We start from the raw sequence: 16,953 nt of genomic DNA on the forward strand, positions 1-16,953 counted from the left end.
TAGGGCACATCCGGCTTTTGAATGGATGCAGGTTTGCCAAGACGACAGCAAATGCTATTTCCACGGATGCCCGCAGAAAACAAGGGGGCCGGCTCTTTATTTAGCAAGTTGCCGCTATTTGCTCTCTATTATTTGCTTCAGAAGCAGGAGGGAAAATCACGCACTTGAAACCAGCTTGTATTCTTGTTTTTCCTTTTTGGCGATTCAGTAGTTTTTGTAATCTACAGGGAAAGCGGTGAAGGCAACCAATGCAGCGTGTGTGCTGCACGAAGAGGGGCAGGTCCTGATATAAACGACGGCTGGGGAGCATCGCTTTCGCCCTCTCCATCCTTGTTAACTTTTATTTCGTTTTTCTGTATAGAACTTCTTTGCATATACCAAGCGGTTACAGCTTCTTTTTGAGGTGGGTTCAGTAACAAGGTAGGTTCACCTGCGCTCAGCTTGGGTAATCCAGGGGTTTAAAGGATAGAATGTTCCATATTTTCTGTCAACTCTGCCAACTCCGCACCGCACATACATGGCTTTTTCCCGCACCTGCTATGCCAGGGCCTCTGTTTATTGTGCACTCTGCTCAGCTATCCAGGTGAGCTTGATGGAAGGTTCTTTCGGACCGCCGCGCTTTTTTCTATTGTTTGCTAAGGGATGTCTGTGCTTTCCTCCCGCATGCTTAGCTAGCCAGGCGCCTCTGCTGGGCATATTCGAGCTTTATTCTTTGCCAACAGCAGGCATATGCCACCGGTGGAAAGAGCGGGTGGCAATAAAAGCCTGGGTGTCTTGATTTATTTTGTTTGTTATTTTTTCACCGCCTGCCCTCAGTCGTCGAACGCGGAAGGAATACGCATGCAGTTCTATGCATCGCGCCAAGAAGAGGGGGTGTTGGGATCGTCCCTCCAATGGACGTATGGTGGGGCAGCGGGCACACGGGCTGGGAATTTGAAAACAGCGAGCAGTGCTTTCACAAAAAATTCGGATAATCGTTGATGTCCTGACCGACAGAAAGGTTGCTTGGCAAAGAGGACAAGGGCGAATTTAGCATGGTGTGGTGCTTGCTCCCCCTTCTCAACCTATGTGCCTTTGGATAGAAAAATGACCGGTGGACAAAGAGGGCGATTCATCAACCTCTCTCTAGCTGGCCCGTGTCAGCTAAGCTACATATTGTCCAAGGCATGGGAGGGCATCTAACTAGCCAAGAACGGCCTGTTGTGCCAGAAAAGTCTTTTAATAGCGAGGATGCGGCATATGAGCTTTTGGTTTTTTGCCAGAATGAGCCTCTCATCTAAATATTTTCTCTCACTTTACTACTTAGGCACTATATATTCATTGCGATGCTCGGTACCAGCGATACAACCAGGCGGCTAGCTGTGCGCGAGGTGCTACATACAATTCTCGCATGGACAGTGTTGCTATCCGTAGTAGCCTGGATGACTCTTTGCCAGCAGTGGTCTGACATGCGGTGGTGGAGTTGGCGTATGAGCGAGCACCATAGACACAGCAGCAACAGAATAGATACGGCAGTCACTGCCCATCCACTGCGAGACCTGGTACTTGAAATTATGCCATTTGTGCCGCAAGTGTGGGTGTCGGATGCGTTTGTTAACTCGGCGGCACTGGTGTGCGCGGTCGGCTGTAGTCTGATGGTCAGAGGATGGCAAGCAAAGCTGGTGCTTATTCGGCGGATTGGGTGGATGATGGCTGTGCTGTATTTTTTGCGGTCGATTACCATCTCGCTGACCACACTACCACCATCGCTGAAGGAGTGTGTGCCGGTGCTGCCCAAGGATACACATGACCTGCTGGCGCATATTCCTGGAAGCATGTCTGGCCAGATATCGGCTTGCACGGACAAGATTTTTTCTGGCCACACGGCAATTCTAGCCATTTCGTTTCTGTTCTGGACGCGGTACGCCCGGCACTGGGCGTTCATTGCCTACAGCGCCATCCACACAGTCATAGGAATGATTAGTGTGCTGGCTGTGCGATACCACTACTCGATAGATGTGCTTTTGGCGATGGTGCTGGCGTTCTTCGTTCACCACGTTTACTACACGTCTCTGGACAGGGCGATTCTGCATCGGATTGTAGTATCAAACGACAGCGGTGCACAGGATTCCGCCAGCAGCAGCAGCAGCAGCAGCACAGGCAGCATGTCGTTGGCTTCGCATGTTGGCCAAGAGTCATCTGAGCATGCGTATAGCCGGGTGCAGGAAAATGACGACAGCGCTGGTGAGCAATTCGAGCAACCGCCGGCCAGCCCCGAGAAGATGCTGCGCCGAGTAAGATTGGCTACGCATATAGCCGTGACTGTGCCAGCTGCAGCTGATGAGGAGTGTCTTGATACTGAATATTACAAGCCAGGGCGCATGGACGCAAACAGCATACATCTAATGGCTGTCAATCGTCCGATGAGCCGGGCACTGCCACGGGTTGTCGCCTGGATGGACGGTCTTCAGTTCCGATGAACAAATACATGTGGCCCCTTCGTCTCTTACTGTTGCTAATTATTCTACTTGGCTGAAACTTGCGACGCTCTTCTCCCAATAAATTCTCGCTTTTGTATTCAGGAGCATCGATTTGCGCATGATCGGTAAACGCCACGTGATGGTGGGCAAATGGCAGGAACAGGCTCATGACTAGGGCGTTTATGTGCAAGGCAGGCCGAAAAGACACGATAAGGAGGGGCTGGCAGGTAGCTGGCGCCTCGGTGTAACCATGTATCGCACTTGGCTGCAGTGGATGGGCAGCACTCTTGCATGCATCACGCATTTTGTCGCTACAGAACAGTAAAGTGGAGCTGCCAAGTGCTTGGCACGCTCTGTGAACAAAGCCTCCCAGCCTCATCCGGCCTGACTCGGAGTGAGCCCCCATCAACAAGGATCCTGCCCGTTGCGACCTATCCCCGCAGCCCGCGCTTATTTAAGAACCGACAAGCAAATAGGTTCATGGACCATTCGCCATGTTCCTCTCCCCCCAATGAATGTGCTGGAGGGGAGCTAGGCGGGGATCTGCAGAAAAAGAATCGCATGCTGCAGTGACGGGTTGTCGACTGCACAAAAGCGAGAAGATATGCAGATTTTTTTATATTTTTGGGCAGTTCTGGCAATAAATCAGCAAAGCACACTTTCTGCCAAACATCACAGATTGTAGTTGCCTAGAAAAAATAGACCGAAAAGGGGGAGATCCCCTCTCCCACCTTTCTGTTGAGCAGCTCGCTGCCCACAAAAGAAGATAAAAATACGACAAACGCTGTGGCCCCTTTTCAATGGGCTCGGCTGAACGAGAAAACAAGGAACATGGCAGTTTATTTTTTATCTTGCTAGCATTTCAGGTTGCCGGTGAAGGCCTAATAAATGTCGATGGCTTTTGCGCTTTGAAGCAGCCTGCCCTTTCTTTTATTGACGCCTTCCCCTTCTCCATCTCCTTCAGCAATCCACATTACTCTATTCCCCCAAACCAACTGATACACCTACTGCTACACCATTCTGTCTATAAGTTTTGTATATCATTAATAATGTTCCATATCAGCGAGACGACAAGGCGGCTATTTGCGCGTGAGGCACTGCACACGATTCTCGCATGGGTGGTGCTGGTGGTAATAGTGGCCTGGATGACAATATGCCAGCAGTGGTCCGACATGCGATGGTGGCGGTGGTACACAGATGGACACCATGGCCATGGTAGAGGAGGACCTCCACCCCCGCATCCCTCGGTGGACAACCAGCCGCTGCGGGACATTCTGCTAGACAACCTGCCGTTTGTGCCGCAGGGGTGGGTGTCAGATGCGCTTGTAAATACAGCAGGTCTGTTCAGCGTAGTCGGCTGCATGCTAATGGCGCGCGGGTGGCAAGCGAAGCTGGTGCTCCTGCGGCGTGTAGCGTGGATGATGGGGGTTTTGTATTTTCTGCGGTCGATTACCATCTCGCTGACGACGATGCCGCCGTCTATCAAGGGGTGCGTGCCGGTGCTGCCCAAGGATACAAACGAATTGCTGGCGCACATTCCTGGGAGTTTTACGGGTGAGGTGGGTGCGTGCACTGACAAGATTTTCTCTGGCCACACAACGATTTTGGTCATTTCGTTTCTGTTCTGGACGCGGTACGCCCGGCACTGGGCATTTATTGCCTATAGCGCAATTCACACTATCGCGGGCATTCTCAGTGTGCTGGCCGTGCGCTACCACTACTCGATAGACGTGCTTTTGGCGATAATTCTGACGTATTTCGTCCACCACGCGTACTACGGTGCGCTGGACCGGGCAATTCTGCTCCGCGATATGCTTGCGGGCAGACACTCGTACAGCACGAATAGCGCGCTGCCAATCACAGGGCCGGCGAAAAGAGCGTCCGAGTACGTGTATGACCGGGTGCAGGAGGGTAGTGAGGACGATATTGAAGAATTGTTTGAGCAGTCGCCGGCTGATGCTCCAACGATGGCCATGTCTGACAGCGAGAAACCACAGATGCGCACCAGCCCGTATGTTTCCGTGCCAATGCCGGTTGCTGCCGATGAGGAGTGCCTGGAGAAGGGCTATTATGTGGCAAGCGACAGGAATGCAAACAGCGTCGATTCCATGGTGGTCAATCGTCCGATGAGCCGGACTCTGCCCAAGGTTGTCGCATGGATGGACGGCCTCCATTTCCGTTGAATGAAATACAGCAGCAGCCAAAAGAACCTCGCCTCTTTTTTGGTTTTGTCCAACACGTGCTAGCCTGTAGGTGAAAGACCCGATGTGTATGCCCGTTTGTCTCCTGTTAATTAATGCATTTTTGTTGTCCCTCATTTCATTTTGCTCAAGAGTTTTTGCGTGTAAACACCGGCGCCTTGGAACAAGCCACGTGATTGTTCTGGTGTCAATATTCGCCCAGGAACGCCGAATGCAGCCACTGATGCAGCCAAAGCCCCAGCATCAGCTCAGCCCTGATCAATCAAATCAGCGATTTCGAAACTGCATTGCTGGCATGACAGAACTCGGCGGCTTGTATGCTGTTTGAAGTGCTGGCACATTGTGGTGAGAAACCCAGCGGAAGGGGGCAGTCAGCAGGGCAAAGCCCTCGCAGGTCTCCTTTTTTACAGAATTTCCAGCACTTATTCCGCGGGCTCTTCTCTCGTCTCTCGTCTCTCGCCTCTTGTCACCTCTGCTATTATCTTACCTTTTTATTTGCATTCGCATAATTTAGCACACTTCTAAAGGGAGGGAAGGAGAACATGGGGCTGTTTTCGTTTTTAAAGGTAAGAGTTTCGCACTAATACCTCCCGTGGGGAGGAGGGTGAGTAGGAGCTTTGCTAATTTCTTAAAAGGCTTGGGAAATATGGATAGAAGAAGGACGAGGACTTTGAAAAGATCCTAGGGGGATTGGAGCAGGACCTGAAGCGCACGGAGAAGCAGCGGCAGCAGTCGCTGGACCGTACGTCTGGGTGGTCGCAGTTCTGGCTCACATACACATCCATAGCGTGGATCGGGTACCTTTTGGGATTCATTCTGTACGTGTTCCCGGAGCGCCACGACTCGCAGGCACTGAATTTCCCGCAGCACTGCCTGGCAGTGCTACTAGGCCCATTTATAATCTACTACGGCAACTATGCGATCCGGATGGTAGGAAGGCGGGCTGTATCGGGGTATGAAAGGCAGATAAAGAAACTGCGCCAGGAAATCAATGAGCGGGTCGACGAGCTGAAAAAGAAAACCGCATACGACTCCACAAAGACATTGGTTGACCGGTACAGCTCCGCCGCCAGAGGGCAGCCAGAGGCCAGGCGGCGCACAGAGCCGGCAGCGCCCGCTGGCTCGCCGCAGGCATCACCGCTGGCTGGCCGTGGGAAATCGCAGCCAGCCAACGGCCTGATGGCCATGCGCAATGCCCAGGCAGCCAGTATGGGCGGCAATGCCATGGCGACGGTACCGCAGCCTGTGTTCCAGCCCGTAGCATCCGGCGTAGTGCGCACCCAGGCTGCCCAGCCACCACGAACCGGGTCAGAGCCGCGGCCGTGGCTCGACAAGCTGGTTGAAGGGCTTGTGGGCGATATGGGTCCGCAGGACAAGTATGCGCTCATTTGCCGGCACTGCTTTGCCCACAACGGCCTGGTGCTGCCGGATGAAGTCGATGTGATTCAGTATTCGTGTCCCAAATGCGGAAAGTTCAATCCGAGCCGCCGAGCCCTGGATGAGCAGCGCAGGAGATCCGATGTGGTTGACGAGTTCTACTCGGACAAGGACGGCGAGCCAATGGAGGAGGAAGCGGTCGACTATGAGTATATGGAGGACGACGAGGCCAGCCCCGTCAGGAAGAGCAGGCGCGAGAAGAAGCCAAGGCAGGAAGCAAGGCCTGCTGGCTCCCAGTCCGACAATGACAAGGCAGCGGAGGCTGACGATGAGCATCCCAGTGCCCAGCAAGAGCCCCAGAATGATCTGCCGCCGGAGACGCCGACCAAGCCCGAAAAGCAGACCATGTCGCCTGTCAAGCGCAAAGGAAAGCGTATGTGAGAAAAGCTAATAGTGCTCGACTGGTGGTTATTCTGAATATCATTTTTTTACTTTTCTGTCGCTGCATACATTGATAGTCTGTGCAGCTGCGCAGCCATGTCCGCTGTGCACGGCAAAGCCACCACTCCGATATCGCGATGCGGCACATCTGGGTCACCCTGCCGAGCCTTTCCTGACACGCGTGCGGCCAGCAGCCACGGCAAAACAGTCGAAGCAATCTCCCTGCCAAACATCCGCTCGCCATCATACACCGGCACCGCCTTGGTTCTGGCGCCATCAACATGGGCGTACTTGAGCCCTGGCTCGGCCAGCGAAAACTGATACGTGAGCTGTGTCTCTGATCTGAATGGCCTGGGCCACGCATTCTCCGGCTGTTTATCTATGGCCCGCAGCTTCTTCCCCCGCTTGCCCTTGTGGTTTACTGGTCCATCAACATGCAGCCCCGGGGTGAGCACCGGCAGCCAGTGATACAGCTGCTCCAGCGCCTGCATGCTGAGCGTCGGCTCATTGTGCGGCTCTGGCCGCCCGGCAATCTGCACCGCAAGCCAGTCAATTTGCGCCAAAACATCATACTCGATCGGTTCGTAGTTTCCATGCATTTTGCGCAGGGTCTTCCAGACCTTCTTCGCCATGGCCTCCGACGACACCGACAACGGCTGGTCGCTGATGGCCAGCCGTGTATATGGCAACGGCGGCGGCAACCGCACTATGCATTGTAGCCCTGCTGCCGGCAAAACGCAGTCAATGCTATGGGACTGCGGCAGTTCCACCAGCGGATACATGCATTGCCACCGGGCGTCCTGGCGCTGAACCCGCCCATCGACCTCCATTCTAATCACATCCAGTCGCGACCTCGGCTGCCCAAATGTCGTGCCTTTCTCTGGAATAACCAGCGGCGCAGGCGGATTGGCGTGCTGCGAGAACTGCAGATGCATGCGGTGCATAGCCGACAGGATCCGCAGCTGCAACACCTTGCCTGCATGTTCTACGATATCGGGACGCACGGCTCCGATCCCCGACGCCATTCTATAGCACAAGGGGTCATTCAGCGCCTGATGCAAATGCCGGGCGGATATCGGCAGGTATGTGGATTTGGTCGCCACGCGCGAATGGCCCTCCAGCTCGTCGACTGTCAGCTGCGGCCGCCCTGTGGTCGGGTGGAGCTTGGGCTTGATCCGCAGACGCAGGTCCCGCGGCAGCTGCAGATGTGTGTAGTTGCATGTGCGCTGGCCGCTGGTCAGCTGCTGCACATACGGGCTGCTTTGGACCATTTGCCGGAGCGCAGAAATTGGCGCTGCTAGCGGTGCCTGGGTTGGGCCGCTGTCGGTTTGCAGCGACTGCGCGGCGCTGCGCATCTGATCTAATGCCCATGTGTGCTTTGGCCGCCTATTTGTTACTGCGCGTCGCATCCTTGCTCCCTTTTTAGCTTCTGCCTTATCTTTGCAGAGTTTTTTTTTTTTTTTTTTTTTGAGAAATGCTGGTGAATGGAATACGCTGTTCTGGAAATTGGGTAGCAAGAAGTAAAAGCCCTTTCTCCTCTTGTTGTATGTGGGGCGATTAGTCAAAGTATGGTTAAGGGTTGGTGTATTGTCTGATTTGGGGTTCTGCCCACTGTCGTCTTCTACTACCTCAAGAGGTGCCGATGGAAACTAGCACGTAAATGCGCAATTAAATAGACGTAGTCCACAATCGCCCATTGACCAAAATTGGCGCTATTCATAACTCCGTCCTCCAATTAGCTGACATCGCAATTAACAGATGCCAGGTACTAGGCACATACACCCTATTTTAGTCGGCCCCAGAATGAGTGTCTACACGACCGCGTTTCCTGCCCCCTTGGGTTCAAACATTGGGTGTTTTCCTTAAAGACGGATATTATCGCTTTGTCCCGCCATAGCCAGGGTGGCTCCTTGCTGACTTGGAATGGATGTCTTAGGCTGGAACGCTGGGCTTGATTAACATTCGCAAGTGTCTGCGCTTATGATACCCTTCTGGAGACAAAGACGTGGATCATCATGCCATGGATGGCTAGTGCGTTAATTGTGATGTAGATTTTTTTTTAAAAAAATATACACAAACATGAAGACATTTCTTTTACCAAAGCGGGGGGAGAGGAGATGGCCAGCGTGCTTCCCCCCACACCATGAGTATCTGCAGTTCTACTCAAACATGATGGGCGGTCTGGGGGGTGGCGGGTAGTCGCGGCACGTGCGCATGATCTGTTTTCCAAGGTGCTGTTTTTGTGTGAAGGGCATGCTGGGCATAGCGATATAAAAGTGTATCCGATAGTGTTGTAGATAGAAACTGAATTGAGGTTTAACGAGTCCAAGTGAGTGAGTGAACAATGTCCCGGAGGGAGCCAAAAATGGATATATATACCCTGGTCGCTTTTTGCAAAACGGGGAAATTCAAATAGTCAAGATCCAAAGTAATATCAGGGAGTAATCTCCAGAGAGGGGGAGGACCTAGAAGAACCCAATATCGTTTATTTCTCGATCAGCCAGGAGCCAGTTCGATTCCGGCGTAATTAATGCTAGACAGAAAAAGTGAAAAGGAGGAATTAAAAATACAAGAGATAGTTAATCTAAAGGGCCGGACTTGAGTCGGAGAAGGAATGTCTAGGGTTGAGAGGGCAAAGGCAGCTGTTGGTCTATATACGAAAAAGGGGAGTCAAGCCTCACCTATCTATACCCTTACCCTCAGTGTATGTGTGACAGGGGGTAGGCGGAAAACAACAGAAAGCGATGAAATCCCGACTAAAGCCGAGGTGACCATGCGATATATAGGAACCACATGCCCGGCAGCGGGTTTGTTCCTCTACCAAACAAACAAACGAAAACAAAAACACGGAAATCGTTTATCTAGTACCCGCCATGGCGAGTCATGAAGAAAAATGGGGATGCAGCCGGCGAATGCTTGAGATGTAGCAGAGGAGTGATCCTTCAAGGGACACATGGTGCATGAATGTGGCGAAGACTCCCCATGGCTTTACAAGCAGGATGTTTTGCTACTTGTTCTATTCATGCAATGGGCAGGACAAAGTACTTGGTGAATAAAATGAGGCGCGCCTCCAAATCGCATTCATGGAGGATGCACTTGTCTCCTTTTGAATTTCCATACCAACTGCACTTGGGCCCAGCATGTTCAATGGTATTGAGAGAGAAAAATCTTTTTGTTTCAGGTGACTAGACAAGAGCGCCTCCTAGGTCTTGGCAGCGCATTCATGCAATCACTTTTCTCTTCTCTTCTTTTCCTCTTTCCTCTTTTCTTTCCTTTTCCTTTTTTCGGAACTGACCGAGCGGGTATTGGAGGTAGTTCCGCATGTATTTGTGAGTACCGACAATAGCTACAGCTCATGACATACCTACTTGATCCCTCAGGCTTAGCTTGTAGACTCTTTTGCCACAGTGTCGTTGCTTCAGATGGCCTATTTCTTCCTGCTTTTGGCTTGGAAAGGAGGGAAGGCGCATGGGAGGACGTGCACTCCTACTTTTGGAAAGCACAATGCGATCTGCCACTTGCATTCTATTCAATACTGGGTGCTGGCAAATATGGAGAATACGCACTTGTGACATGGCAAACAGCCATTTGTCATCGAGGAATATCTCGATAATGTAGCTGTGAAGCGAGAGAGAAGAATACTGTATGCACCGAGGATTATCTGGGAGGCCAATGTTGCAAAGCCATGAATAATCAAATGAAGGGAACCATATTGCAGATAAGCTTGGGGCTGGGATCCAAAATGTACTACGCCCGAGCTATCGCGTATAATAGCTAGCAGCTTGGAAAATTACATTGTAGAAAAATCGATCCTTTGTAAAATTAAATTTCAATTATTTCTCAACATGCCAACCGAGCCAGCATTGGCGGACGGGCGTCTGCCGACACCGCAGACAGCCAAAGAATACTCGTTCCCCATGACCCCTTATGACATCCAGCTTGATTTCATGAGACGGCTATTCGAGACAATCGAGAACGGCGATTTCGGCATATTCGAAAGCCCCACCGGCACCGGCAAGTCGCTCAGCATTATCTGCGGCGCGCTCACATGGCTCCAGCACAACTCAGAGCGCCCGCCCGCCAGAGAATTACCAGCCACCGACGCGCCTGCATGGGTGGTCGAGTTTGAGCGCAAGCGGCTCAACCAAAGCAATAATGGGGATGCCGGCGACAAGTACGATAGTTGGGTGAAGAAAGTGCGCAGTCAGGAGCAGGCAATGCAGCGGAGGTCGAATTACCGACATATCGCTGGCAATAGCACGGCTGGGCTGAAGCGCAAGACGGAGGTGGATAGTGATAGCGAGCTTGTTGTTGATGCGTACTATAGCGACGACATGGCCAGGAAGCCGACCGAGGACAATGTCGATGACAGCGAGGTCCGGTACTCGGACAATGTGCGCAGGCTGCTGCAACAGCGGGCGGAGAACAAGCCGTATTTCGACAGCTCCGACGAATCTGACCTCAGTGACAATGGGGGCGATGGTGGGCCGCCCGAGGAGCCGAATGTGACCAAAATCTACTATGCCTCACGCACGCACTCGCAGCTACAGCAGTTTGTCGGCGAAATCAGGCGCACCGAGTTTGCCCGCCGGGGTGTCAAATGCGTATCGCTGGGCTCGCGCTGGCAGCTGTGCATTAACGATTCGGTACGCCATGGCTGCAAAGCCGTCCATCCAATTAACGAGCGGTGTCTGGAGATGCAGCAGAACCCAAAGAAGAGGCGGTGTCCATTCCTACCAGCATTGCAGACGCCGATGCTTGATTTCAAGGACTCAATCGGAAGCAAAATCATGGACATTGAGGATTTGGCAAAGGAGGGGAGGAGGGCTGGTGTTTGCTCGTACTATGGATCGCGGAATGCCGTGCGTGCGGCGCAGGTCGTAGCGTTGCCGTATAATATGCTGCTGTCCAAGAGCGCGCGCGAGTCCATGGGTGTATCGCTCAAAGACCATGTGGTGATTGTTGACGAGGCGCACAATCTGGTGGACACCATCCTCGCCATCCACTCGGTCACAATCGACCTGCACACTGTTGCGGGGCTTGAGGAGATGGTGCAGATGTACTTTTCAAAGTACTGGCGCCGCCTCAAAGGCAGCAACACCGTGTACATCCGCCAGACACTGGCGCTGCTGAAGGCGCTGCGCAAGTACATGCATGGGGTTGCCAGTGGTGGGGAGTCGACCAGTGTCCTGTCAGTGAACGACTTTTTGCAGCGCGCACATGCAGACCACATAAATGTGTACAAGATCGACCGGTATCTGCGCGAAAGCAAGCTAGGGCGCAAGCTGAACATGTTTTCTGATAGGCGCCATTTGGAGGAACTCCAGGCTGCACCAAAGCGGGGGAGGGTGGAGTCGATGGAGACGGCTGGCAGCGACAAACCAGCCATTTTGTCTGCGCCAGCTTCGGGGATTGCGTCGCTTGAGGCGTTCATGGAGTGCATTGGGAGACCGGACCGGACCGGGGCCCGTCTTGTTGTGCGTACACTGGCTAAAGACAAGCCCACAGTCGAGCTCAAGTACCTGCTGCTAGATCCGTCTGAGGCCTTTGGCGAGATTCGCAGGGAGGCACGCGCAGTGATCTTGGCTGGTGGCACCATGAAGCCAGCTACGGACATCGTCGAACAGCTGCTCCCTGATATCCGGCGTATGTCAACTGAGGATATTGCTGATGAGCACCGGAAGAAGCTTGACCCACATAGCGCGAGGTTGTTTGCATGGGAGCATGTGGTCGCTCGCTCGCACATCAAGGAGCTGGTGGTGGACAGCGGTCCGACGGGCCAGCCGATGAGATTTACGTTCCAGGACCAGTCAGATATGGTGCGGATCCGCGATGCCGGCCTGGCACTGGCAAGCCTATGCAATGTGATCCCGGCTGGGGTGGTCGCATTTTTCCCATCGTATGCCCTGCTGGGGAAAATGTTTGCCGAATGGACAAAGCACGGGATCATCCAGCGTATCGAGAGGAAAAAGCCGGTGTTCTGCGAGTCGCATTCTGCGAATCTCCAGGACATGCTGCCAAATTACATGAAGCGCGTACATGCACCGGGGTCCACTGGTGCAGTTCTGCTGAGCGTGGTTGGCGGCAAGCTCAGCGAAGGCATTAATTTCAGCGATGACCTGGGCCGTGCTGTCGTCATGATCGGCGTGCCGTTCCCTAACCTTGCCTCACCAGAGCTCGCCGAGCGCATTGCCTTCTACGAGTCAATGGGGGAACCCGCGAACACAGCACCAAGTGGGGTGGCGGCAGGGAAGATGGGTCCGCGCGGGCGAGAGCTGTACGAGTCGTTGTGTATGAGGGCCGTAAACCAGTCTATTGGGCGGGCGATTCGGCACAAGAATGACTATGCTGCAATCGTGTTTTTGGACAGCAGGTATGCAGATAGCAGGATTTCCAGCAAGCTGCCGTCATGGATGGCCCACTCGAGCACTCAGCCAGGGCAGAAGGTCGAGCACATGCCATTTGGGCCGGCTGTCGCTCGAATTGCTGCCTTTTTCCGACAAGATTTCTCGCACTGAATAGCAATCGATTCCATAGCATTAGTGTCCACTAGATGCAATGGCATTTATGGATGAATCCTATCAGGGCCACTCCTAGAGCGACCCGGTACCTGTTTTTATGGCTTGCTCGATTGCTTGGGATGTAGCCTAGACCGGTAGTTGTACAGACTCATCGCCCACGATCGGCTATGTCGCATAATTGTTCGACTGGAGCAGTTGTGGTGACCACACCACATCGGTTTTCAGCTCTCAGTATTCACACCAGTTATTCAGAAATTACTTCATCACATATTCATACCGCCTATCTTTTAGTTATTCGCAATGCCAAACAACATGGACAACGATAGAGAGCGTGGAGCTACACCCTACCTCAACACACGATCAACCTCATGCTTAAATGGCGAAGCAGGGGCAGCGAATAGCATTATTTCCATCTCCGATACTTCCGATATCGATGACGGTGATGATGATGTAATTGCTATATCTTCTGATGACACTTCTGACAGTGGTTCTGAGGCTGAGGATATCCTGCCTGACACGGGCAAACAGGGTCGGCTGTCGGCTACTCCATTGCTCAGTTATCCCTACGGAACCGTCCGTACCACGCACTTGCAGGATAAGCGATCAGCTAGCGACGACATGATTACATTCGAAGCTTTGGTACAGCCCGAGAAGCTGCGCAAGGCCATCCTCTCAGCCTATGTTGTGGATATGGAATGGCTAACCGGCAAGTTTAGGTCAGAGACAAAAATCGTGCTGGTTGAGAACTACAATCCGAAGACAGAGCACAGAGGGGCTATGCAGTTTGACCGTGGAATGTTGACGATAGTTCACCCGGAATTCAACCCCCGGCAGATGTACCCTATTGTGCATTCGAAGTTCATGCTGCTGTTCTATGACACGCATGTGCGATTGGTGGTAGGCTCAGCAAACCTTATCCCGGTTGACTGGAGTATAATCCAAAACATTTTGTTTATCCAGGACCTGCCATATACGCCCAACCAGCCCCAGCCTACAACCGAGTTTGGGATATCACTGACGGAGGTGCTTTTGGACCTGAGCGTGCCAAGCCAAGCAGCTGCGCAATTGAATTATATTGATTTTCGCAAGGTCACCGTGCACCTCGTTGCCTCTGTGCCGACAAGCTACCGGCGCAGCACCGACCATTCGACACACTACGGAATCAGCCGGTTAGCCCAGGTTGTGCATAAAATGAAGCCGCATATGCCGGCTGTCGACAATGCCAGCTTGAACCTGTATGTGTACGGAACCTCGATGAGTGCCATTACTGAACAATACCTGACGGTGTTTTATAAATGCGCGCAGGGGCCAGATCCCCAGTCGCTGAACAGCATGTCCAGATGGTATATGGATAAAAGCGCCGTGCGTGTATATATCGGGTTCCATACAGAGGACCAGGCACAGCAATTTAGATACGAGAGCCAGAGCCGCAGCAGCCTGGTGTTTATGCGAAGCATGTACATTAACCCCTCGTTCCCCAGAGACCGGTTGTATAAGATCAGGGCCTCTTCCCCGCGGGTCGCCACCCATGCCAAGGTCATTATGGCGCGCTTGGGCAGGGCACAAGACCATGGGTGGGTCTACCTGGGCAGCCACAACTTTACACAAGGGGCATGGGGCCGGCCGAAGGATACATCGCGGCCCAACATTAACAACTACGAGCTGGGCGTCGTCATCCCAGATATCAGCTACTCTGTTGAGGCTGGGCATACACATGCCATGTGGAATGGTGTCAGGGTTCCACTTTCGTTTGATGTAGACTGGGAGCCATATAACTACGGGGATATACCGTGTCTTCGAGATAGTGCGTAGATGCTTCGGAGTTACAATATATGTCGATGCATCCAGGGAACCAAGGTCGGAACATTAGCTGTTACTAGTATGGCATATGTGTATCGAAATATCGCCTTTAACAGTCGTTGCCATTCACTGCCAAGTAAGAAATACTCATCCAAAAGAAGCTTATGGCACAAATGTGACCCAGCACTTGGTCAATTCAACGTACAATCCAGTTCCGCTTATAGTTGTCACTGACGACGAGATGAGTGTAAATTCAGAAGATAGTTATGTGTTCAACCCACTGCTGCTACCTCCTATCGAATTTCCTGACAGAGGAATCCACATCACTCATTTACAAGTCGAAAATGCCCCAGATGGCACCATAGTCACGTTTGACAGTCTTGTGAAAGCACACTTGCTGTGTGAAGTTGTGGTGGCAGCATCTCAAGTAGACATGGATCGAGTGCAGCGAAGGTTTCTAATGGGTACTGAGGTCATCTTTGTCAAAAACTATGACCTACAGAGAGAGAGCCCAGGGCAATAGCGGCTGGAAAGTGATGGTGTACGGATTACTGTTAGCCCCGTGCATCCTGGTATGAACTCCAAGCTTATACTGCTGTACTATGTAAGTTATATGTGGCTGGTGGTGGACTTGGCTGATCTGAGACTGTCAAAATGGGGTGCCATTCAGAATGTCTTGTTTGTTCAGAACCCTCATATGAAATCGGCATTCTCCAGCTCGTGACCGAATTTAGCATGTCGCTGGGACAAGCACTACTTAATTTGAATATGCCACATGAGGTCGTTAAGCACTTGAGATATATCGACTTTACCAAAGTCACCGCATGTCTAGTAGCCCCTATTCCGATTTGCAACCCACGCAGCAGGGTCTGTCCATTACACCACAGATGGGTATACGTGGGCTGCCACAACTTCGCATATCCATGCTGGGGCCGGCTGGGGGCAACAGGAAGGCCGATAATCGATAGCTGTGAGTTGGGAGTTGTTCTTCCCAATGTTGTCTATGAGGAAGAGCACGAGAGGACGTACGTCAGATGGAATGGGGCGGGGGCTCCGCTGTTGTTTGATACTGCCTAGGATATGTATGGTACTGGTACCGTTCTGTATATCATCAAAAGCAGCTAGAAGTTAGCGTTTTCCACAGCAAACCAGAGTTTGGTATTGCAGCAATAACCACAGCACACCAAATCACATCACGTACAACACCATAATATCCATGGGTCACTAAGAGTAGTACATAATCAAACTAGAAATTATCTACCTGGCTATTCCTTTGTGCTTTTCATATACACCCACGTTACTTTCACATTCTGCCAACACATCATGGTAAAAAATTCTGCACGGGACCTGCTTCGAAAAGCGCGAGAGCAAAAGAAACGTCAACAGGCACAAAGCAAAGCACGGCCAGTTCCACTACCGAAACAACCCACCAACAACGAGCCCACACGATCAAAACGACCACTTCCAGATACAGATGACGTAAAGGAGGTGGCAACTGAAGTAAAGCGGTTGAAAGTTGACACACCTACAGAACAACAGTCAGCCCTGTCACTTGTCGAATATGGTAGTGACGGCAGCGAGGACGAGAGTGAACCAAAGAATGAAGGAGAGGCAGAGGAACAAGCTGACGAGGCCAATGGCCTACCTGCAGGGTTCTTTGATGCTGGAGTAGAGCCTGAGGTAGATGGGGCAGAAGAAGACCCAGATGTCCAAATGGACGACGAGAAACCAAATGACCAGCCTGCTCTGCCCGCGGGGTTCTTTGACAGCGCAACCGAGCAAAAAGCTGCAGAGACAAAAACCTCTGTTGGCCAGATACGTGTCGAGCAAAAGAAGGACCTGGCAAAGGACCTGGCCAGCTTTGAGGCGGAGATAGCCGATCTCGCCGAAGAGAATAGCCTTGTGCGCACGACCGATGAGGCAGATATGCAAAAGTCGGCAATCGACGAGCTAGACCGCAAGGACCGGGAGTGGAAGGCAAGGACACAGAGACTGGCCAAGATGCGAGCAGTCATTCAAGAGGGATTAAAGGAAATGGACGTGAGCCAGATAGAAACGAACGAGGAGCAGGCTGATGCGGCATCAAGTGGGTCAGATTCAGACATGAGTGACATAGACGAGATAGCGGACTGGCGGTCCCGGACATTCTAAACG

At 52.2% G+C, this 16,953-nt stretch overlaps 5 protein-coding genes across 5 annotated transcripts; 4 read left to right on the plus strand and 1 right to left on the minus strand.

Moving 5' to 3' along the window:
- Positions 1-1,553: 1,553 nt before the first annotated feature.
- DL89DRAFT_291643 (uncharacterized protein) lies at positions 1,554-2,459 on the plus strand (the record flags this gene model as incomplete). The annotated part of the gene is made up of 1 exon (XM_040890218.1): positions 1,554-2,459. One exon carries the CDS (start codon positions 1,554-1,556, stop codon positions 2,457-2,459), a length of 906 nt encoding a protein of 301 aa, XP_040745909.1.
- Positions 2,460-3,394: 935 nt separating this feature from the next.
- DL89DRAFT_266064 (uncharacterized protein) lies at positions 3,395-4,772 on the plus strand. Its single transcript, XM_040886954.1, has one exon. It carries the CDS (start codon positions 3,509-3,511, stop codon positions 4,640-4,642), a length of 1,134 nt encoding a protein of 377 aa, XP_040745910.1. The 5' UTR covers positions 3,395-3,508; the 3' UTR covers positions 4,643-4,772.
- Positions 4,773-5,095: 323 nt separating this feature from the next.
- On the plus strand, positions 5,096-6,502 carry DL89DRAFT_113669 (uncharacterized protein). The gene is made up of 2 exons (XM_040883139.1): positions 5,096-5,226; positions 5,315-6,502. Exons 1-2 carry the CDS (start codon positions 5,203-5,205, stop codon positions 6,476-6,478), a joined length of 1,188 nt encoding a protein of 395 aa, XP_040745911.1. The 5' UTR covers positions 5,096-5,202; the 3' UTR covers positions 6,479-6,502.
- A 129-nt stretch (positions 6,503-6,631) lies between these two features.
- On the minus strand, positions 6,632-7,849 carry DL89DRAFT_256108 (uncharacterized protein; the record flags this gene model as incomplete). The annotated part of the gene is made up of 3 exons (XM_040885409.1): positions 6,632-6,650; positions 6,728-7,677; positions 7,733-7,849. 3 exons carry the CDS (start codon positions 7,847-7,849, stop codon positions 6,632-6,634), a joined length of 1,086 nt encoding a protein of 361 aa, XP_040745912.1.
- Positions 7,850-10,323: 2,474 nt separating this feature from the next.
- Positions 10,324-16,950, plus strand: DL89DRAFT_291646 (DNA repair helicase; the record flags this gene model as incomplete). Its single annotated transcript, XM_040890219.1, has 5 exons — positions 10,324-12,680; positions 12,714-12,780; positions 12,817-12,951; positions 13,594-14,754; positions 16,339-16,950. 5 exons carry the CDS (start codon positions 10,324-10,326, stop codon positions 16,948-16,950), a joined length of 4,332 nt encoding a protein of 1,443 aa, XP_040745913.1.
- Between the last annotated feature and the right edge of the window lie 3 nt (positions 16,951-16,953).

This window comes from Linderina pennispora (genome assembly GCF_002104995.1).
Source record: "Linderina pennispora strain ATCC 12442 chromosome Unknown DL89scaffold_3, whole genome shotgun sequence".
Lineage (NCBI taxonomy): Eukaryota > Fungi > Kickxellomycota > Kickxellomycetes > Kickxellales > Kickxellaceae > Linderina > Linderina pennispora.

Bases quoted from the DNA above. Each gene is read 5' to 3' on its own strand.
- DL89DRAFT_113669 (XM_040883139.1), top strand. From the start codon at position 5,203: ATGGGGCTGTTTTCGTTTTTAAAG. The intron at 5,227-5,314 runs GTAAGAGTTTCG...AAATATGGATAG, and splicing joins GGCTGTTTTCGTTTTTAAAG to AAGAAGGACGAGGACTTTGA.
- DL89DRAFT_266064 (XM_040886954.1), top strand. From the start codon at position 3,509: ATGTTCCATATCAGCGAGACGACAAGGCGGCTATTTGCGCGTGAGGCA.